This window comes from Rhipicephalus microplus, unplaced genomic scaffold (assembly GCF_043290135.1).
Source record: "Rhipicephalus microplus isolate Deutch F79 unplaced genomic scaffold, USDA_Rmic scaffold_34, whole genome shotgun sequence".
Lineage (NCBI taxonomy): Eukaryota > Metazoa > Arthropoda > Arachnida > Ixodida > Ixodidae > Rhipicephalus > Rhipicephalus microplus.
The window spans coordinates 1,391,145-1,414,293 of NW_027464607.1; the positions used below are offsets into that span (position 1 = coordinate 1,391,145).

The 23,149-nt window shown below is 44.4% G+C and overlaps 1 protein-coding gene and 1 pseudogene across 2 annotated transcripts; both read left to right on the plus strand.

Annotated features, from left to right (window-relative positions):
• The first annotated feature begins 1,942 nt into the window (after positions 1-1,942).
• Positions 1,943-18,088, plus strand: LOC119165510 (uncharacterized). 2 transcript variants are annotated; one of them, XM_075884503.1, is made up of 3 exons: positions 1,943-2,712; positions 11,234-11,300; positions 16,468-18,088. In XM_075884503.1, exons 1-3 carry the CDS (start codon positions 2,509-2,511, stop codon positions 16,758-16,760), a joined length of 564 nt encoding a protein of 187 aa, XP_075740618.1. In that variant the 5' UTR covers positions 1,943-2,508; the 3' UTR covers positions 16,761-18,088. The 2 variants fall into 2 exon arrangements, with proteins under 2 accessions (XP_075740618.1, XP_075740617.1); XM_075884502.1 differs by lacking the exon at positions 11,234-11,300.
• On the plus strand, positions 2,762-3,952 carry LOC119165918 (uncharacterized; annotated as a pseudogene).
• Positions 18,089-23,149: the final 5,061 nt, after the last annotated feature.

Below are 23,149 nucleotides of genomic sequence, written 5' to 3' on the forward strand. Positions count from 1 at the left end.
ATCACACACTGCTGTCTTTCTGAAAGGTACGCCTCAATCCAAATGAGAAGGGCATTAGGTATGCCTAGACAATGAAGCTTTTGCAACAACAACACATGTGACACGGAATCGAATGCCTTCTGAAAATCCAGAAATATACAGTCAACCTGAAGGCCTGAGTTAATAGAGGCTGCAATGTCGTGCGTGAACTCGACCAGTTGTGTATCGCACGAGAAACCCGCCCTGAAACCGTGTTGCAATGGGGAAAAGAAGTTATTACTTTGAAGATGATTCATTAAGTTTGTGTGAATGATATGTTCGAGTGTCTTGCAGCACACGCTTGTCAGAGAAATGGGCCTGTAGTTACACTTTTTTGTTTTATCTCCGCTTTTATATACTGGGGTTACGTTGGCATTTTTCCAATCAGCCGGTAAAACGCATTGTTCAAGCGACGTTTTGTACATGAGAGTTAAAAAAGGGGCGATAGACACTGCGCAGTTTTTCAAGACGAAGTTGGATATACAGTCAGGACCAGGAGCAGAGTGAACATTTATTTTTTCCAACAAGAGCACGACACCGCGTTCGGAAATTTCTATGTCGTTCATTTGCGGGAGCGAGCCATCATTCTGGCATAGACTACATGTGTTAACTGGATGCGAGAACACAGACTGAAAGTATGTATTGAAACCCTGAGCCTTGGCTTCCGTGTTAGATTCGTAATTTATCCCGTCCATGATGTCAGGAATAGTGGGTCTAGAATTACTTTTATTTTTCACGTATTTCCACACTTCTTTGGGGTTGGTTTTAAGTTTCTCGCCTAGATCACAAAGGTACATTTCTTGTGCTCTGCGCATAGCTTTTGTCACCATTTTGCCTATCTCTTTCATTTTTGAAAGCAACGCAGGATCAGGCACTTGGCAATACTTTCGATACAATCGATTCTTTCTATTTATCTTTGATCGGAGTTCCCTACTGAGCCATGGTTTATCATTGCGTCGCCTGGCCGAAATGATACACGAAGGAATGAAAGTTTGGGTCATGGACATTATCTTTGTTTTGAAGAAATTCCACTGCGCATTCATGTCTAACGATGAACTATGCGATTGGAACTCAGGAAAAAATGCATCCAGTTTACGCGACAGTGATGGGTAGTCACCTTTTTCATATGAGAACACTTTGCGGGGTGCCTGAGCGCGGCGGTTTTTAGCACTACAAGACATTTTAGTGACAACAACTTCATGGTCGCTGATACCAGGGACCGTGACAACAGAGGATACAAGATCCGTTTTACTGCACAAAAATAAATCAAGAATGTTTGCACTGTCACCACCAATTCTTGTTGGCGCTTCGACAAATTGAAATAATGAATGGGCATTAATCATCTCCCTAAAGGTAGTATACAGGAAAAACGTTGTGTTTAACACGGGTTTAAAGGACTTCCATTCTACATCCGGGAAGTTAAAATCGCCTCCGAGAATTACGTGCGTTGTTTGCAAACTTAATAAAACGTTGCTCAACTGAAAGAGGGAATGGGCAGTTCTTATACCGGGCGGCCTATAAAATGAGCCAATGGCAACGGAAGAACCGTTTTGTAGCAAAATTTTACACCAGACAGTTTCGCATGAGTCGGCTTCGATGCTTATAGAATTGCTAGCTATGCTATCTTGAATGAGAACAAATACACCACCACCATGGCAATTACGGTCTTTCCTATATACGGTATAGCCAGAGGGAAACATTTCGCTGTCGCTAATTGTGTTGTCGAGCCATGATTCTGTAAATGACACAATCATCGGCGAAAAGTCTGATGTTAGAAGAAATATTATTCGGCAAGTCGTTAATATATATGAGAAAAAGCAAAGGTCCTAGAACCGTGCCTTGAGACACGCCTGAAATGACAGGGCGTAAAGACGAAGAAAAATTATTTGCGTAAACGAACTGCTGGCGGTTAGTTAAAAAAGTCGCAAATCCAATTGAAAACTAAGGGGTCAAGGTTGAGACAAGAAAGTCTTCGAGTTGCTTTCAAGCACCGTCTGAATCACTGGTGGCCAAGCAGAACAACCTATAGTGGAGCCAGCCGCAGCCGTCATACAGCGCCTCGGTGGACGGACAACTTGTGGGGCAGTCACACAAGGCACTCCGTCACATTGGCAGGCACCTGCTTTTTCGCAGATATCAATCGGCTCTCCTGATACCGCTTACACCGAGCTTCTGCTGCGGACGAAGGGGCGGTGCGTGCGACAAAGCCCACGGGAGCCAGACACAGTTGCTTCAAGCAACGTCTGAATCACTGGTGGCCAAGCAGAACAACCTACAGTGGAGCCAGGCGCAGCCGTCATACAGTGCCTTGGTGGACGGACAACTTATAGGGCAGTCACACAAGGTACTGCGTCACATTGGCAGCCGCGGCAGCATCGAGGCAACACCTAAATCAGCACCTGCTTTTTCGCATATATCAATCGGCTCTCCTTATGCCACTTTCACCGAGGTTCGGCTGCTGACGAAGGGGCGGCGCGTGAGACAAAGCCAATGGGAGTCAGACACAGTTGCCATCAAGCACCATCTGAATCACTGTTGGCCAAGCAGAACAACCTACAGTGGAGCCAGCCGCAGTCGTCATACAGCGCCTCGGTGGACGGACAACTTATAGGGAAGTCACACAAGGCAGTGCGTCACATTGGCAGCCGCGGCAGCATCGCGGTAACACCTAAATCAGCACCTGCTTTTTCGCAGGTAAGTATCGTTGAATTTTTTATTTCGCTTCTTGCTTCTCTCTTGATGCCGCTGCTACTGTCAAAAAAGTGATGATGGCGTCCAATATGCTATGTTTCAACTGTCAGGTACGGCTCACGGAGTCGGACACTTTTGTTGTGTGTATTGACTGCACTTCTACTTTTCACACCGGAAAATGTTCGGGAATATCTGTGGCAACGCTCAAAACAAAGGGGGAGGCGTATCGCCAAGCTTGGTGCTGTATGTCTTGTAGGAGACAGAAAACTCGACTGCAATCAACAAATGAAAGTAATGAATCAGACCAGCAAGATAATCGCATAATATTAAAAAAAAACATTAGTTCTAAGCTTGACCAATTGTTGCCACTTAAGGAAGTAGTAGAGGGCATAGAGGATTCCTTGCAATTTCGCTCGGAGCAGTATGATGAAATGCGGAAAACTGCCGAGAAACATGAACAAAAAGTAAAAGAACTCAGACGCCGCACTGAAATACTTGAGAAAAGCGAAAGCGATGTTAATCACTTCCAAGCTGAAATCGACGCCCTCTAATGGAAAAGCCGCCGCCTTAACCTTGAATTTCATGGCATTAAACAGAAAAGGAAAACTTGATTGATAAGCTAAACGAACTCGCCACACAACTTCAGCTGCCACAGCTATCGGGAAACGACGTGGTCGTGGTTCACCGGCTACCGTCTGAGAAAGATAAAATCCCCGGCATTATCTGTCACTTTACCAAGCAGGCTGATAGGGATCGGTGGTGGTTTAACCGAAAAAATTACGTGACAGGAATGATGCATGAGGAATGATGCATGATCTTTATGAAGGAAAATGCCACGAAACGAACACGTGCTCTTCTGTTTGAAGCAAAAAAAAAAAAAAACTGGGCCAAAAGGGCAATGTACAAGTATGTGTGGCACAACAACGGTCGGGCACTTGTTCGCAAAGCGGAGGGTGAACAGGCGTTGGTGATTTCCACCGCAGACAATCTGGATAAACTAGGCTAAGAGCCCTGTGATTTTCTAACTCAATGGCAGACACAACCGTTCAGACCTATGTTTTTCATCAAGTGTGTGAGCAATACATCGAGAAACCGTTCCTCAAATCATTTAAATGCTTTCACCTAAATATTCGTTCTGTACTAAATAAAAAGCCCAATCTTTGTTCCTTGAACAACTCAGTTTTTCATTTGATGCAATATTATTATCAAAAACTTGGTGTAAGATTGATCTTGATGTTTTGTGCCTTCCACCCTACTATACAGTTTATTTAAACCGTTCCTATTCCCGCGGTGGCAGTATATGCATCTTGATTAAAGAAACATTTACTTGTGAATTACTATCTGAACTTTCTGTCACTACACATGACTGTGAAATACTGTCAATTAAAGTGCAGAACATGGTATTACCTGTCTGCTACCACCCTCCCAGTGGTGAAATGGCTCCATTTTTTTAGTTATCTAGAATCAATTGCAGAGTTCATTAACGAAAATCAATTTGATGTTGTGTTTGGTGGTGACATTTATATAATTATGATGAGTAATGACTTTCTCAAGGAAAAGCTTGATTTTTACTCTTGGTAAATGGCTTAGTTCTTCTAATTAATTTACCGACTCGAATAACTCAACATTCCTCATCTTTAATCGATATTTTTTCACAAATATAAATTATGCAAATTTGAAAGCAGGTGTTTTCGCGTATGATATAAGTCATCCCCTACCTAACTTTTTGTTGCAAGATACATATACATAGTAAGAGGCCGAAATAAAACATTTTGTCCAGAGAATTGCCGAAGAAACTTTATCACGATTTTGTAGTCAAATAGAACATACTTCTTTGGAGGAAGTGTTGAGGTGTTGTGACGCAAATAGGGCGTACGAAATCTTTCTTCGTATTCTAAACCCATATATGAAACTAGTTTTCCGGCCATTTGCATGAAGCAAAGACGAAAAATTCGAAAGCTCTGGATAAGCTCCGGTCTTCTTTCTAGAATCGTTGAGAAGAATAAATTACACTACAGATTCATTCAAACTAAAAACTGTGAGCTGTTTCACCAATTCAAACCATGTCGTAATCCACGAGTGTTGAAGATTGGGTGAGTTGGTTCGTCGTACTTGAACTGGTATAGCGCATTACGGGGAAGAAGAAACGGCCGAGCAAACCGACACAGGAGGACAGAGCGCTAACTTCCAACTGAGCTATATTGTCAAACTGCATCAAATATGTAGACCGGCGCAAGCATACAAAACCACCCAACGCAACGACAAGATTACACAAAACATCGCACCGTCACATATCACAGATTCATAGGCAGTTATCCTGATTAAGGAAGGTCACTTCATGTTCAGATAAAACCAAAGAAGGGGCGCTAATACACGTGATGCCAGCTCTTGCTATACAATGCGCTTCTATAATTTCCCGAGTTAATTGTGACTCTTTGTCGCATGAGAAGTTGTTACAGTGTGTTGACAATGCCATTGACTCATTTGGTGCTGTAGCCTTCCAGAATCTCACGGGGGTCCATAACAGTACCCTCTTAGAGCTTCTGTCTTTTTATATCAAGTGGACTTTTGTCTCTTTTAATGATCGTAAATACATACAGAATAGTGGGGTCTGCATCGGGTCATGCCTCGCCCCGATCCTTAGTGACATATACCTTGCATATCATGACCGTTTGCTGATGAGCATGCTTGACCAAAATATTGTCACCAAAATATGTCGTTACGTAGACGACTTTTTGATTTTCATCGACTGCAGCGACGCTGCCTGCCAGCACCTAAGCGACGGTATTGTAATGACTTTTAAAGAATGTTCTAAACCGCTTTTATTGACTCATGAGATGCCAGTTGACAACAGCTTACGCTTTTTAGATTTGAATTTAATTCTTTTACCTGACCATGTGTGCTGGATATTTGAACCTAGAACTGGGAAACCTCTTTTACCTTATGACTCTTCCCATTCCAAGTTAGTTAAGCGAAGCATCACAAATCTTTGTCTCATCAATCCTCTTAGGAAATCATGTCATCATGTCATGCAGCGCAGCTTTGCAGCTCAAGCTGAAAGGCTTTTGAGTGCTGGGTACCCAGCTATTGTACTGGCATATATAGCTGAAAAGCTATTAAAACAGATAAAGAAAGGCTGCAACTCCGAGGCTCAGCCGGAATCTAACGACCGAAAAAGACCCGTAGTTTTACCCTACGTGCTTGACATTTCCCACCGGCTAAAAAAGATAGGGGAGAAATGCAGCGTCAAAGTGGTGTTTTCAGCGCCGGATAAGTTACAGCGGCTTTGCAAAGCAGTCAATCCTCTCAAATCACGTTCCACTGGTTGCTCAACCAAGCACAAAACTCGGTTTGTGCCGTGTGTAGCGGGGGTTGTTTACGCGATTCCATTCTCATGTGGTAAGTGGTATTTCGGCCAAACGGGGCGCTGCCTTAATGAAAAGCTAAAAGAGCACCATTATAATGTTCACAAAGCAATCCAGGGCCACATTGGAATTCACTGCCACGATTGTGGATGTTCCCCCATGTTTGATCATTGTGAAGTGGTTAAAAAGCACCCGTCACAATTAACTCGGGAAATTATAGAAGCGCTTTGTATAGCAAGAGCTGGCATCACGTGTATTAGCGCCCCTTCTTTGGTTTTATCTGAACATGAAGTGGCCTTCCTTAATCAGGATAACCGCCTATGAATCTGTGATATGTGACGGTGGGATGTTGTGTGTAATCTTGTCGTTGCGTTGGGTGGTTTTGTATGCTTGCGCCAGTCTACATATTTGATGCAGTTTGACAATAAAGCTCAGTTGGAAGTTAGCGCTCTGTCCTCTAGTGTCGGTCTGCTCGGCCGTTTCTTCTTCACCGTAATGCGCTATACCAGTTCAAGCATGTCGTAGTCGCTTGGATAAGGATATAAAGAAAGCTAGGCGTAACTACTTTGTAAGCTTTTTCACCACCACTGCTGGATGCTCTGAGCTTATGTGGAAAAGGCTAAGTACTGTCTTAAAAGTAAACACCACTCCTGAAAAGATTACAACATTAGAGATAAATGGTGAAGAGCTCTTCGGTACACTGCTTGCAAACGCTTTCATTAAGCATTTTGTTAGCGTTGCAAACATTCCCGTTGTGCAATACAATGTAAATAGCCCTCCTTACATTAAAAATACAATTTTTTGAACTTAATAAATGAGCTTGAAGTAATTTATATAACTCATCACCTAAATACCAGTAAAGCAAAACATATAGATGGCTTCCAGAATAAACTCATAAAGCATGTAATTGGTTTATTAGCACTTCCTCTTACATTTTCAACCTGTGTCTAAACCAATCTGTCTTTCTCAGCAGAATGCAAGCTGCACATGTGACTGTGTTATTTAAAAAGGGTAATAAAATGACATGGGTAATTATCGCCCTATATCTAATCTTCCAGTATTTTCAAAAGTACTTAAAAATAATTTTGAATCGATTTACTGAATTTGAAGAAAAACATAACTTATAATACCATTTCAATTTGGTTTCCGTAAAGGTCTTAGCACTCATCATCATCATCAGCCTGGCTACGTCCACTGCAAGACAAAGGCCTCTCCCATGCTCCGCCCGTTAACCCGGTCCTGTGCTTGCTGCTGCCAATTTATACTCGCAAATTTCTTAATTTCATCTGCCCACCTAACCTTCTGTCTCCCCCTAACTCGCTTTCCTTCTCTAGGAATCCAGTTAGTTACTCTTAATGACCAGCGGTTATCCTGTCTACGCGCTACATGCCCGGCCCATGTCCATTTCCTCTTCTTTATTTCAACCATGATATCCTTAACCCCCGTTTGTCCCCTAACCCACTCCGCTCTCTTCTTGTCTGTCAAGGTTACACCTACCATTTTTCTTTCCATTGTTCGCTGCGTCGTCCTCAATTTAAGCTGAACCCTCCTTGTGAGTCTCCAGGTTTCTGCTCCGTAGCTAAGTACCGACAAGATACAGCTGTTATATACCTTCCTCTTAAGGGATAATGACAATCTGCCTGTCATAATTTGAGAGTGCTTGCCGAATGTGCTCCACCCCATTCTTATTCTTCTAGTAACTTCAATCTCGTGGTTAGGCTCTGCGGTTATTACCTGCCCTAAGTAGACATACTCTTTTACAACTTCAAGTGCACTATTACCTACCTCGAAGCGCTGTTCCTTTCCGAGGTTGTTGTACATTACTTTCGTTTTCTGCAGATTAATTTTAAGACCCACCTTTCTGCTCTCCTTGTGTAACTCCGTAATCATGAGTTGCAATTCGTCCCCTGAGTTACTCAGCAATGCAATGTCATCGGCGAAGCGCAGGTTACTAAGGTATTCTCCATTAACTCTTATCTCTAACTGTTCTCATTCTAGGCCTCTGAAAACCTCCTATAAGCACGCAATAAATAGCATCGCAGAGATTGTATCCCCCGGCCTTACGCGCTTCATGATTGGTATTCTGTTGCTTGCTTTATAAAACACTATGGTAGCAGTTGATCCCCTGTAGATTTCTTCCAGGATGTTTATATATACTTCATCGACGCCCTGATTCCGCAGTGTCTGCATGACTGCTGATATTTCTACTGAATCAAACGCCTTCTCGTAATCTATGAAGGCTATGTATAGTGGTTGGTTATACTCTGAGCATTTCTCTGTTACCTGATTGATAGTATGAATGTGGTCAATTGTTGAGTAGCCTGTTCGAAATCCTGCTTGTTCCTTTGGTTGATTGAATTCTAATGTTTTCTTTACTCTGTTAGCAATTACCTTTGTAAATAGCTTGTACACTACAGAGAGCAAGCTGATCGGCCTGTAATTCTTCAAGTCCTTGTCATCTCCTTTCTTATGTATTAAGATGATTTTAGCGTTCTTGCAAGACTCTGGTATCCTTCCCGTCAGGAGACACCTCGTAAACAGGGTGGCTAGTTTTTCCAACACAATCTGTCCTCCATCTTTCAGCTGATCTGATGTTACCTGATCCTCACCAGCAGCTTTGCCTATTTGCATGCTCTCCAAAGCTTTTCTGACTTCTTCTATCATTACTGGTGGGGTGTCATCTGGGTTACTGCTAGTTCTTATCGTATTAAGGTCGTGGTTGTCTCGGCTACTGCACAGATTTCTGTAAAACTCCTCCGCTATTTTGACTATCCTATCCATATTGGTAGTTATTTTGCCTTCTTTGTCCCTTAGTGCATACTAAGGGACAAAGAAGGCAAAATAACTACCTTGGGATAGGCAAAGAAGGACTTTTGCCTATCCCAAGTTTCCTCTTCACTGCTTTGAATCTTCCTCTGTTTTTCAGAGCGTGTTGAATTCTCTCCATGTTATACCTTCTTACATCGCATACTTTACGTCTATTAATCAACTTCGAAAGCTCTGCCAGTTCTATTTTGTCTGTTGTACTTGACACTTTCATGATTTGACGCTTCTTAATTAGGTTCTTTGTTTCCTGGGAAAGCTTGCCAGTGTCCTATCTGACTACCCTGCCTCCAACTTCCACCGCACACTCCGTAATGATACTCGTCAGATTATCATTCATTGTATCTACGCTAAGGTTGGTTTCCTCACTAAGGGCCGATTACCTGTTCTGCAGCGACACTCTGAATTCCTGTACTTTCCCTCTCAGTGCTAGCTCATTGATTGGCTTCTTGCGTATCAGTTTCTGTCGTTCCTTCTTCAAGTCTAGGCGAATTCGAGACCGTACCATTCTATGGTCACTGCATCGTACCTTGCCAACCACTTCCGCATCCTGCACGATTCCTGGGTGTGCAGTCATTATAAAGTCTATTTCGTTCTTATTTTCGCCATTAGGGCTCCTCCATGTCCACTTGCGGTTTTCTCGTTTTCGGTAGAAGGTATTCAAAATCCGTAAATTATTGCGTTCTGCGAATTCTACTAGTAGCTCTCCTCTGGCGCTTCTAGTGCCGATGCCATAATCTCCTACTGCCCTACTGCCTGGTCTCCAGCCTGCTTCTTCCTTACCTTTGCATTAAAGTCGCCCATCACTATAGTATACTGTGTTTTTACCTTACTCATTGCCGATTCCACGTCTTCATAGAAGCTTTCAACTGAAGCGTCATCATGGCTGGATGTAGGCGCGTAAGCCTGTACTACCTTCATCTTGTATCTTTTATTCAGTTTAATTACAATACCTACCACCCTTTCATTGATGATATAATATTCCTCTATGTTGCCAGCTATGTTTCTGTGAATTAGGAACCCCACTCCCAGTTCTCTTCTGTCTGCCAAGCCCCGATAGCAAAGGACGTGCCCATTCTGTAGCACCGTATAGGCCCCATCTCTCCTCCTAACCTCACTGAGCCCTATTATATCCCATTTAACACCCTCTAGCTCCTCGAATAGTACAGTAGACTTCCCTCACTAGATAAGGTTCTAGCGTTAAACGTTGCCAAGTTCAGGTTCCAATGGCGGCCTGTAGTCCAGAGATTCTTAGCACCCTCTGCTGCGTTGCAGATCTGACCGCCGCCGTAGTCTGTTGCTTCGCAGCTGCTGAGGACTGAGGGCCGTGAGTTATTTGGCGTATCCATGTGGGAGGTAGTGGCCAGATACTGCACCAGGGTGGCCAATCCTTCTCTGGTGAGGGAGTGCGTTCCCGGCGGTGGTTACCGGTGAGGCCGCACCTCAGGCCTCTTAATGCAGTTCCATCAACTCGCGGTTTCTTTTTCTCTTTTTTTTCTCTTTTTTTCCGGTTTGGAACTGCGCGGCACCGGGTACGTGGTCCGACTGTAGTTGTTTTCACAGATTCACACTGTTTTCCGCTTCTAAAATTTAAAATTTTCGTTTGTAATAGCAGTATTTGTAGCGGTTGAACTGCTTGTGTCTTCACGAACAAATAGACACCACTCTGACCCTCCCAGGACCAAAATTGCTAAAGTTATAGGTAGATATGTGCAGAGCTCACTTACCCGTGCTGTTGACGCGGCCGCTACCGCTCCCGCAGTTGGAATAATCTGTGCTTATTGGCTAAGAGGTGGAGGAGCAGTTCCGGTGGGCTTAATTCGGTGTGGAAGCTGTTTCGCGAAACTCAGCTCAAGCAGTGACAGCAGTCCGGCAACACTGAGTGTGTCTTCTGAATAAGTCTTTTTTGACGCTTTTAGTTGAATTGGGCGCTCGCGGTTTTTTCTACGGCTATCTCCGGATTTTAACGACTCAATTGAGACCTGATTTGTCGTCCAGGGGTGTGTAAAAGCTGAGATATGACTCGTCGTCCTCAAAGTGGCTTGGTCCCACGCAAGATGGCGGCCCCCATATGGTCATAAGGTGGAAATAATTTCTTGTGGGTTTGTTTTCGCCGGTCAGAAACTGGTAAGATTGAGCTCAGAGCCCGAAATCTTCCTTCTGCGTGATTTAATAATGTTACCAATATTTGTTGTAATCTTTTGCCTTTTCATTCAATCTTTGAGCTCGAGGAGGCAGGTGCTAAATTCCCCTATCAACATGGCAGCCCCCTTAGGGCGGATACACGTGTTACCCATAGTTGATTTTCGGTGAAGAAAAACCATTTTTTCCCGCAGATTCAAGATAAGATGGTAGCGGCGAGGCTCCGGAACGTCCCAAGAAGAATCGAGGGTGGTTTTAGAGGTGCGTAGTAGCTTTTCTTGCGGAATTCCTGATTTGATCGAAGTGGAGCCAGTGGCTGCTGTTGTTAGGCCTAACCGAAGGGTGAGTCGTTAATTTCTCAAGTTGTAACGGATTTGGGTGGCTAAAACGTGCTCCTCGAAGTGCTCCGAAGCCTCATAAAACCATGCGAGGAAATTTAGATTATTACTCACAGTTTTGACGGGGATTTGAGGTCCGAAGGCTGAGCTGTTGTGGAACCGCTCAAGCAACCCGGGCCCCCTGGTCTTAGCACTGAACTCGTGTTAATGGCTCAAAAAGACCTAATATTAACAGCACTTAACGATAGTAAATTAGTCCTAGAAATTTTTGTTGACTTCACTAAATTATTCGATCTTATAAATCATACCCTTCTATCAGAAAAACTGTTACGCTACGGTTACCACGGCAAGGCGGCAGAACTCATAAAATCCTATCTACAACATCGTATTCAGCGAGTCGACATCAACCAGGATCTCTCTAGTCCCCTTGCCGTGTCTCCAGGTGTGCCACAAGGAGGTATCTTAGGCCCATTAGTTTTTAATTTCTATAATAATGATATTATTGCCATAAACCTTCAGGCAAAATTTATAATTAACGCTGATAATATTAGCATCTTCTTTATAGGGAATGCGGCTGATTAATTAATAGATGAAACCAACTTAACCTCACAAAAGTTAGACGAATGGGCATCTCAAAAGAGTTTCAAATTAAATACAAAAGAACAAAAGCTACGTTATTTCGCAGTAAAAATAAAAAAAATGTAGGTAATAAAACTTTAACAGTAAACTCCTCACCTATCACCCTCGTAGCCAGTTTTAAAACATTAGGTGTCGTCTTTCAGGAAACCTTATGCTGGGATGCACATGTCGATTGCCTAGTAACAAAGCTCTCTCAAGTGACCAGCATTGTTTACCGCAATCGTCATATACTGCCACAGAGCATTATGATGCTAATTTTCAACAGTTTGTTTCAATCCAGACTGAACTGTTGTCATTTAGTTTGGGGCACCACTACACAAGGAAATCAACACCGAATACATGTCCTACAAAAAAAGTTCTTAAGCACAATTGAAAATGTCCCAAGACATTTCCACACACGTGAGTATTTCTTAAAATATAGGAGACTTCCAGCCACAACACTATATCATTACCGTTTGTGTAAGGCGTATAAACAAGAGTTAAAAATCAGATCAGATTTTCATAAGCGCCTTTCCAGGTTATAAGAAAACACCCCTGTATATGCAACACGTAAAAGGGAGTACTGGAAGATACCGACAGTGCGAACAATATTTGGAAAACAAACACTCGGAAACAACTTACCAAGATTATTAAACAGATTATTTGCGAAGGGCTACAATTAGAGAACATCTCTTTCAAAGCCATACACAGTTATTTTGAACTCAAGACAAGTCTTGCAAAGCATTCTTCTGATGCCTCTCATTTCTAAATCTCGCGCGCACGAATCTTAAGGTCACGTAGGAAGAACGTTATTGTAATGCGGTACTTTTCTTCTTCTTTTTCTTTGTCTCTGCAAAAGATTGCAATTTTGTATACTTAGACATCATTGTTCTTTTTCTATATATGTCTTGTATTATATAATGCTGATTTATGTTTGTTTCTTGTTGCATCACTGCTGTTAAGCACCAATGAGGGACCCAGCCGCCTCGTCAAGCTGTCCAAATGACAGCTTTTTCCGCCCGCCCCGTCGTATCATTCATTGTATCTGGTGTTGATTCTTGCTCGTACGCGAAAAAAAATATGCGCATGCTGTAATTCCACGAACCCTGCTGTACTCTGTGGTGTACGCCAAAAAATACTTTTCTTCAGTTCAGACAGAAGATTCTAGCGGTGATTCTTGCTCGTACCAGAGAAAAAAACCTGCGCCTGCTGGAATTCTATGCACCCTTCTGTATGCTACGGTGTGTGCCTTGAAATACTTTCCTTCAGTTCAGCCAGAAGGTCCTGGTGGTAGTTGGCGCAAGCTTGAATCCTACGCGCTCTGCTGTCTGCCACCGTGTTCGCCCGAAAACATGTTTCTTCAGTTCAGCGAGAAGGTTCTGGTGGTAATTCTTGCTCGTACGCGGAAAGAAAAAAAGGCATCTGCACGCTGGGATTTCATGGGCTCTGCTGACTGCCATACTGTCCTCTAAAAATAATTTACTTTAGTTAAGTCAGGCAATTCTGGCGGTGATTCTTGCTCTTACCCGAAAACAAAAACATGCACCTCCTGGAATTCTATGCGCCCTTCTGCTTGCCACGGTGTCCGCCGCACACCACTCCTTCAGCTCAGCCAGGAAATCCTGGTGGTGAGTCTTGCTCATGCGCGGAAAAAAAATGCGCACGCTGGAATCCCATGCGCCCTGCTGTCTGCTGTGTAGGTACAGAAAAAAAAAACTTTCGTTCTGTTCAGCCAGGAAATACTCGCGGTGATGCTTCCTCGTACGCGAAAAAAAAAAAGCATGCGCACGCTGGAATCCCATGCACTCTGGTATCTGCCGCTATGTCAGAAGAAAAATACTTTCGGTCAGACAAGACAGAAGATTCTGGGGGTGATTCTTATTCATACGCCGTAAAAAAACAAGCGCACGCTGAAAACTTGTGCGCTCCCCCGCAGGGGCGCCTGCGCAAGTAGGCGTTTGGTGTGTAGCGACACCACGGACCCGAGCTAACGGGGGAGTTTCTACTCCCTCCCACGCCTAGCCGTGCGTGGCTTTGCCGTGTCCGGGGAAAAGGGGATCCTGGGGGTTGAGCCGACGCTGGGTGATTGGACCGTTAAGGCACCCCCGGCAGAGGCAACACACCCCTTTGGCCCCGGCTTCACGTAGACAGCACCCCTGGGCTGACCCACCCAGGGGAAATCGGCAGTCGCCTTTTCCTATTTCTCTCTCCCTACATCTTCGTCTTTATCTCTTACTATTTATCTGTCCTGTCTTCTACTCTCTTCCGTTTACTTCCAAACTTCCTGGCGGCTAGGGTTAACCCTGTGCAAATAGCCTACCTTGGTCTAGGCGCATTGGGTTATAGTGGCGTTGTACGGCTGGCGTCTGCAGGTTTCAGCATCTGCAAACTTGTAGCGTCCCCTCGTTGGGCTCCGTGGTGGGTGGCCGCCAACGCTGCTGAACAACGTACAATTAGCATGCACAAAGCATTCCCTTTACTTGGTGATCGTGCCTCCTCAAAGCGGGTACGCACCGAAGATATCAATTTTTTCATCCGGCCAAGACAAATCTTTCCTCATTTCCACGTTATACACTGCGAAAAAACTAACAAGCAAGCCAGAACTGTATCCCCCTTCATAGTGGATAGGTGCTTAACCGAAACTCTTGGTGCCGGGTACAAGGTTACCAAATTGGCAAGCGGAGATCTACTCCTTGAGATACGTGACAAAGACCAATTCGATAAACTGAACATCCTCACAACGTTTGGAGACACACCCATCAGTATTAGGCCACACAGGTCCATGAACTCATCTCGCGGGGTCGTATCGGACGTAGATTTGCTTGACCTGACCGAAGCTGAACTTCTGGAAGGATGGAAGAGCCAGAACGTGACAAACGTACAGCGTATTAAGATCAGAAGAGATCAAAAGGAAATCCCAACCAAACACTTAGTACTGACCTTTGCTTCGAGAGATTTGCCGGAAACCATTCAGACTGGGTACACAAAGACAACCGTGAGGCCATATATTCCCAACCCCCGCCGTTGCTTCCAGTGTCAGAGATATGGCCACGGCTCGCATAGCTGTCGTGGCCGGAAAACTTGTGCTCTGTGTGGAGTCGTGGGCCATGCGTCCGACAACTGCGAAGCACCTGCACACTGTGTTAACTGTGGCGGTAATCATGCCGCGTACTCACGTTCCTGTTCTTTCTTGAAAAAAGAAAGAGATCATCACTTTAAAGATAAAAGAAAACATTACATTTAAAGAAGCAAGAAAAAGAGTCTCGCCATTTTATGGCCCCACATATGCTGATGCGGCGCGCCAGGGGGAAGTGTCGCACCAGCCCTCTTCGGCCTGCGCAGAGCGAGCCATTGGCTGTGGCGCCTGCCCCCAAGGCGACAGTAGTTGAGTCTACTCCGCCTACTATTGAACAGAGACCAGAGACTGCAGGGTCTTCGGCTCTCAAGGCCTCACCTCGCCAGGCGAGGCCCAAGCTTCGAAAAACCAGCTCGCATGAGCGGGCATCGAGTGCCTCCGAGGAGGCAATGGATACGGCGGCACGCCTGGTGCCAAAAGAGCGGCGCGGCTCTCTGGAGCGCGCCAAGAGAACTAAAAAGCTCATAACAGGGCCTGATAATAGCCCTGTTACTTGAGCTCAACCTTTCAGCTTAAACAAGTCACTCCCTTAACGTACACACAGCACTACTTTAATTTCAATATGGAAACACAAATTATACATTGGAACGTCAGAGGACTGCTTAAAAACCTCGACGACGTCCAAGAGCTTTTATACAAACACTCACCTCAAGTGCTGTGTGTACAGGAGACACACCTAAAATCCTCTAATACAAATTTTTTACGTGCTTACATCATATACCGAAAGGACCGAGATGATGCTGTAGCGTCATCCGGTGGCGTAGCCATTATTATTAACTAAGGAGTAGCGTGTACACATTTACCACTCCAGACATCCCTTGAGGCGGTGGCTGTCCGAGCGGTACTTTTCAACAAACTCGTCACCATCTGCTCTTTGTATGTACCTCCCCACCACTGTCTTGAAAGACGTGAATTCCAGTCTCTAATAGACGAACTGCCCAAACCTTATCTGCTTCTTGGGGACCTAAATGCACATAGTTGACTGTGGGGCGATTCTCGCTATGATGCACGAGGTCGTCTCATTGAACAATTTCTCTTCTCTTCCGGTACCTGTTTGTTGAATAGGAAAGAGCCAACATACCATAACGTTGCCAACAAAACTTACTCGTCTATAGACCTCAGCATCGTATCACCTTCACTCCTACCCCTACTGGAATGGAAAATCATAAATAATCTATATGGAAGTGACCATTTTCCTGTAGTGTTGAGTTCACAAACAACATATGAATGTCCTCTACACGTTCCCAAATGGCTGATCCTCTACACGTTCCCAAATGGTGGGCTTCGCGGCTGTGCCACCACACAGGCCGCTAACCCGTTCCTCCTGATCATGCAGGTTTTTGCCCGCATTATCGCCGACCTGCTACTGCCTGCCTTGCTGGCTGTATCGTCTGCCACCCCGGGAAGCCGCCTACCTGCTACCAACGAAGGCGAACATTTTGTTTGCCCCCTCCCTGGCACCCATGCTTCCGGATCTTCGGCAGCGCCACCCCTCCTTCCGTGGATCGTCGAGATAAATCCAGCCACCCTATCGCCGTCGACAACATCCCCTGCGCAGCCTATAAAGCAGCAGCCACCATCCAGCGCGCACTGTGGGCTTCGCGGCTGTGCCACCAAACAGGCCGCTAACCCGTTCCTCCTGATCATGCAGGTTGGTAGTTCGTATCCCACGTCTACTAAAAAATCAAGTAACTACTGTTTGGTGCAGCTGCCGAGCCCACAGTGCTGCTGCTTGCTTGTTACCGAATGTGTGAATGTCGTACGTGCCTCGCTCTTGCTATCGGGAGATGTAGGGACGAACCCCGGGCCAGATATACTCGCTGAGCTGAAAAAGTTGTCGCAGGGCCAGTCGGCAATATTATCTGAGATGCAGGGTCTTAAATCTCAGATAGCCACCACAAACCAGACTATCACCGATCTTGGAAATCGTATTGCTGACTTGGAAAATCACTGCCAAAATCTTCTAACCCTTCGAGCGAAAGTAGATGCAATAAATACTAATACCACTGAGCTAACGCACCGTGTGTACGACATAGACGGGCGTCTCGATGTCATCGAGAACCGTTCCCGGCGTGACAATCTAATATTCTACAATCTCCCTGACACTAATCCTAAGGAAACATACACTCAGTCAGAAGAAATAATAATCCAGCACGGCCTTGAACGACTTCAACTCACAATCGAACCGAAAGACATAGAGCGTGCACACCGCCTAGGGCGGCACACCAATAACAACAAACGGCCTATAATAGTGAAATTGTCGTCTTTCAAAACTAAAGAATCTATCCTTTCAAACGGCCTAAAACTAAAAGGTACTAACTTTAGCATTGGCGAAGATTTCACACACCCTGTTAGAATAGCCCGAAAAGAGCTCGTTGCTTTCGCTATATAGGAGCAAATCTGTGCCATTTTCACTGCGTTTCCAAACTTTGCACATCGGCTCTAAGCGATACATTTACGACCACGAAGCAGGAATTGTCAAAGAAAAAACATAGGGATCAGTACGCCGACGGCAAGCGCACCAACAGCCACGTACAAGCACTAAAGCTAAGCTATCGTTTTCGGTAATTTATACTAACATCCGCAGCTTTCTTCCTAAGCGCGTGCCCCTGTCTAATCTATTAAAATCATCTGGCAGTAGTATACTTCCGAAACGTGGCTTACTGACGACATTTCGGATACAGAGGCTCTGGCTGACTTGCCGCACTTTATTCTGTTTCGTCATGACCGTAAGAACGCACGTGGTGGGGGAGTACTCATCGCCAATAGCAAAGAGCTATCTTGCTCCCTTATCAACATTCCTTCACAACTTGAAATATTATGGGTATTGTGCCGTGCCCCACCCGAAACAGTATTACTTGGCGTATGCTACAGGCCCCCTCGCTCTGATCCAAATTTCGCCCGCGAACTGAATGAAGTGCTGTCTACGCTTACTAATAAACACCCATCCGCACATATCCTCCTCTATGGTGACTTTAATTTCCCGAATATTGACTGGATAAACGAAACACAACTAATTACAGGAAATGCCGAAGCAAGAGAATTTGTCGATGTTTGTCTGAACTTTAACCTTACGCAACTGGTGTCGGAACCAACTCGTGTAACTAGTGAATCTTCGAACATTTTAGATCTTATACTAACAAACAGCCCCGAAAGCTTAGAATCTATCTCCTACTTACGTGAAATCAGTGATCATAAAATCATTCAAACTACATTAAACTTAATCCCTAAAACACGCCACATTTCCAGCAAAACAATTCATATGTACAACAAAGGTGATTATGAAGCAATCAATAATGAACTGCGAGATTTCCTGCCCGAGTTTGAATCCAGTTTCGATTCAAGATCTCTTAACAGTAACTGGTTAGTCTTTAGGGACAAAATATTCGAGTTAACTAATACATATATCCCAAAGATGAACTTACCTGCTAATCAAAATAAACCATGGTTTTCGAAACTTTTATAAGGCAGGAAAATAAAAAGAAACGTCTCTTTCGTACTGCGAAACGTAATGGTACTGCGTGCGCATGGGAGAAGTACTATGCTGCAGAAGACGCATAATATGCTGCAATTCGAAGTGAAAAATAGACGTTTTATCGCATTGACTTACCTAAAATTCTAACAAATAACCCTAGAAAGTTCTGGGAAGTTATAAACCCGCAACCGCCGCGCGAAATAACGCTTACTGACCAATATGGTGAGGAAGTTAGCGACGGTGATTGTGCCGACGTTTTTAACATCGCGTTCTGCTCTGTGTTCACAAAAGAAGCCGATTCGCCACTTCCCTCGCCACCTACTACGACGTTGCCGATAATGACTCCAGTGGAATTTTCTGTTGCTGGAATTTCGTCCCTTATCGACAGACTTAAACTTTCATTATCGGCTGGCGTTGACAACATTAACTCTAAACTGTTAAAAAACACTAAACAAATTATTGCAGTGTGTTTGTCGATGCTGTTTTCATTGTCGCTTAAAACAGGAATGCTGCCAGAAGACTGGAAAGTGGGAAAGGTCATTCCGGTCCACAAATCAGGTAACAAACAGTCACCCCTAAATTACCGCCCCATTTCACTAACCAGCGTCTCATGCAAAATCATGGAACACGTCATATACACTCACAAAATAAACTTTCTGGACGCTAACAATTTCTTTCATTCTTCCCAGCATGGATTTCGTAAATCTTTATCTTGTGAAACACAACTAGCTACATTTACTCATGATTTGCACGCTAATCTTGACCGTAACTTCCAGACTGATGCAATCTTTCTAGACTTCGCTAAAGCTTTTGATAAGGTACCACACAAACGCCTGTTACTAAAACTTGCCCAGTTGAATCTGCACCCCAAAATTCTTGCATGGATTTCAGAATTTCTTGCTAACCGTTCCCAGTTTGTCGATAATAGAAATAAACATTCTAGTTCCCTCTCGGTAACATCGAGAGTCCCCCAAGGTTCCGTCCTCGGACCCCTTCTGTTTCTAATATATATTAACGATTTACCCATGCATGTATCTTCTCATATCCGCATGTTTGCCGACGATTGTGTTCTATACCGCAAAATTACTAAACCCTCTGATCAAACTGCGCTTCAAAATGACCTTCATCGTGTACAGCAATGGTGCGACCTGTGGTTGATGGAGCTTAACCCCTTTAAATGCAAACTCGTTTCTTTTCAACGCCAGCATAATCCCTTGCATTTTTCTTACATAATAACTAACTCTACTCTTGAACAAATTAAATCCTATAAATACCTGGGCGTCAACTTATCCAGTGATCTTTCATGGCGCACGCATATCACGAACGTCATATCATCAGCGAACCAAACTCTGGGTTTTTTGAAGCGTCATTTGCGTCATGCCCCACCTGACATCAAACTTCTCGCCTATAAATTTTTAATCTGAACTAAACTAGAATATGCAGCTCCCATATGAAGCCCGCACCAGGTATACTTGATAAATGAATTAGAGTCTGTGCAAAACCGCGCCACTAGGTTCATACATTCTTCATATTCATATAACATAAGCATATCATCCCTTAAACGTGAAACTGGTCTTTCGAATCTTTCAGTGCGCCGCCGCATTACCAGCCTTTGTTTGCTACACAAGTTCTTTCACAGCCCTCTTAATCAAGCACCCTACATCGTCCCACCGACGCGCATATCTCACCGCACTGCCCACGCGTTTCGAATTGCCCGTCCACATGCTCGCACTACTACTTTTTGTGCCTCTTTTTTTCCCCGTGTAGCAGTGGACTGGAATGGCCTTCCCTGTGACGTTCCAGCCATCACGTGTCCATCAACATTTAAAGAGAAGGTCACCACGCACATTTCCATTTGAAAACCTGTGTACATTTGCCTGTAACCCACCCCTTATGTAATACCCCCTACATGGGGGTCTTTAAGGTATTAAAGTGATGTGATGTGATGTGATAAACAAAGCAGACTGGGGACAGTTTCACAACACTACACGTTTGAGTTGGACAGACATATGTAGGTTAAATATAGATGAAGCTGTGCAGTACTTCACAGCTTTTCTAACTGACGCAGCAGCCAAGTGCATACCGCAAAGATCTGGAATGCCCGGCAAACGACACGTCCCATGGTGGAACACAGAGTGTCGTAATGCGCGAAAGAAACAGAACAGGGCATGGAGGTTGCTGCGAAACTCGCCGACAGCGGAAAATCTTGAGAGCTCTAAGAAAATAAAGTCTCAAGGCAGGAGAACGCGTCGGCAGGCCAGAAGAGAAAGCTGGCAGAAGTTTTTGTAAGGGATCAATTCATACACACAGGAGGCTAAAGTCTCGAACATGGTCGGTAGGATAGCAGGAAAACAAGTACACACACTTCCACTCGTAAACACTCAGGGTGATACCTTGGAAGATCAGGCAAACTTCCTCGGTGCACACTTTGAACGGATATCCAGCTCGTCCCACTATACCGACACTTTCCAAAAATACAGAACAAGAATAGAAAAGCAGAAACTCTAACACAAATCCACTAGATACGAGGCGTATAACCAAGCTTTCAGTCTAGCTGAGCTCCGAACATCTCTAAACTCCTGCAGTACTTCTGCCCCAGGTTCTGACCGTGTGGTGTATGAAATGTTAAAAAACCTACCAGCCGAAACACGAAAAACCTTACTTTGTTTATACAATGCTATCTGGCTTTCTGGCACTATCCCTACCTCCTGGAAAGAGGCTATTATTATTCCCATTTTGAAAGAGGGCAAGGACCTTTCTTTAGCTTCAAGGTATAGACCTATTGCACTTACAAGCTGCTTGTGCAAAGTCTTTGAAAAAATGATAAACTGCCGACTTGTACATATCCTTGAAACAAACAATTTGCTCGACCCATTTCAGGGCGGGTTTCGAGAAAGTAGATCCACCACAGTCCACCTTGTTCGTATCGAGGCACAGATCAGAGACGCCTTCGTCCATAAGCAATATTTTCTCTCTGTGTTCCTCGATATCGAAAAGGCTTATGATACAACAGGGCGTTTTGGAATTCTAAAAGACCTGTCCCACCTTGGCGTGCGCGGAAGAATGTTTCACATAATCGAAAGTTACCTGTCAAACCGGACATTCTGTGTCCGAGTGGGCACGGTTCTTTCCCAAACATTTGTCCAGGAAACAGGCGTGCCACAAGGTGGTGTACTTAGCTGCACACTTTTTCTCATCAAAATGATTTCCTTGCACTTGTCCATCCCCCGCAATATGTTCTATTGTACATATGTCGACGACGTCCAGCTTGGCTTCAAGTCATACAACTTGGCAATGTGTGAGCGGCAGGTTCACTTGGGTTTAAACAAGGTCTCCAAACGGGCAGATGAAAACGAATTTCGACTTAACCCACAAAAAAGCACGTGTGTCTTGTTCTCTCGAAAGAGAGGCATGCACTCGGAACCTGACATTCGACTGAATGGGCAACGTCTGTCTGTCAAAGCCGAGCATAAATTCTTAGGCTTAATCTTGGACAAAGCGTTGACCTTCGTACCGCACATCAAGTATTTAAAAACAAAAATGTTTAAAAGCCATGAATGTTATAAAAGTGTTGTCACGTACTACTTGGGGTAGTGATAGGCAATGCCTCATGAATCTGTATCGAAGCCTCATTCGCACCCGCTTAGATTATGGGGCTGTTGTTTATCAGTCTGCAACTCAAAGTGCTTTGAAGTTGCTGGATCCCATGCACCATTTGGGCATCCGCCTTTCTACGGGTGCTTTTCGCACCAGCCCTGTAGAAAGCCTTTACATGGAGTCAAATGAATGGTCGCTTCATCTACAGAGAACTTACATGTTCTTTGTATATTTTTTTAAGGTGAAAGCAGACAAGAAGCACCCCTCATACTGTACTATTAATGATCTGTCAAGCTACATTCTGTTTCAAAACAGGCCTTCGATGAGGCAGCCCTTCTCAGTTCGCCTGAAGGGTCTAGCTGAAGAAACTGGAGTGTCACTTGAACACAGTTTAATGGCTCCTGTAGCATACTCGCCACCGTGGCAGTGGCAGACTATAGACTGCGATGTGTCTTTCCTAGAAGTAACAAAACATGCACCTATTGCCCATATCCGAACATACTTCCTGGAACTTCAACAGAAATACACACGTCCTGAGTTCATTACAGATGCCTCCAAGTCTGACTCCTCTGTGTCCTACGCTGCTGTCGGCCCATCCTTTTCGGATGCTGGCCCTCTATATCCAGGCACAAGTATCTTCACAGCGGAAGCTTACGCGATACTTGTGGCAGCTAAACACATAAAAAAATTACAAATACAAAAAGCAGTAATTTATACAGACTCCCTCAGTGTGGTAACGGCTCTGCGCAGTCTTAAAAAACAAAAAAACCCGGTCATTGTCTCACTTTACTCCATTTTGTGCACACTCTACACACTCAAACAACATGTTGTAGTGTGCTGGGTGCCAGGGCACCTTGAGATCCAAGGCAACGTGAGGGCGGATCAGCTCGCTGCATTCGTCCATAAAAGCACTGCCCCTACACCCATATTAATCCCGGCCCTTGAT

Excerpts from the sequence above, each read along its gene's own strand:
- LOC119165510 (XM_075884502.1), top strand. The coding sequence starts at position 2,509 with ATGGGAGTCAGACACAGTTGCCATCAAGCACCATCTGAATCACTGTTG. Across the intron at positions 2,713-16,467 it reads CAGCACCTGCTTTTTCGCAG|GTTTTTGCCCGCATTATCGC; the intron begins GTAAGTATCGTT and ends CTGATCATGCAG.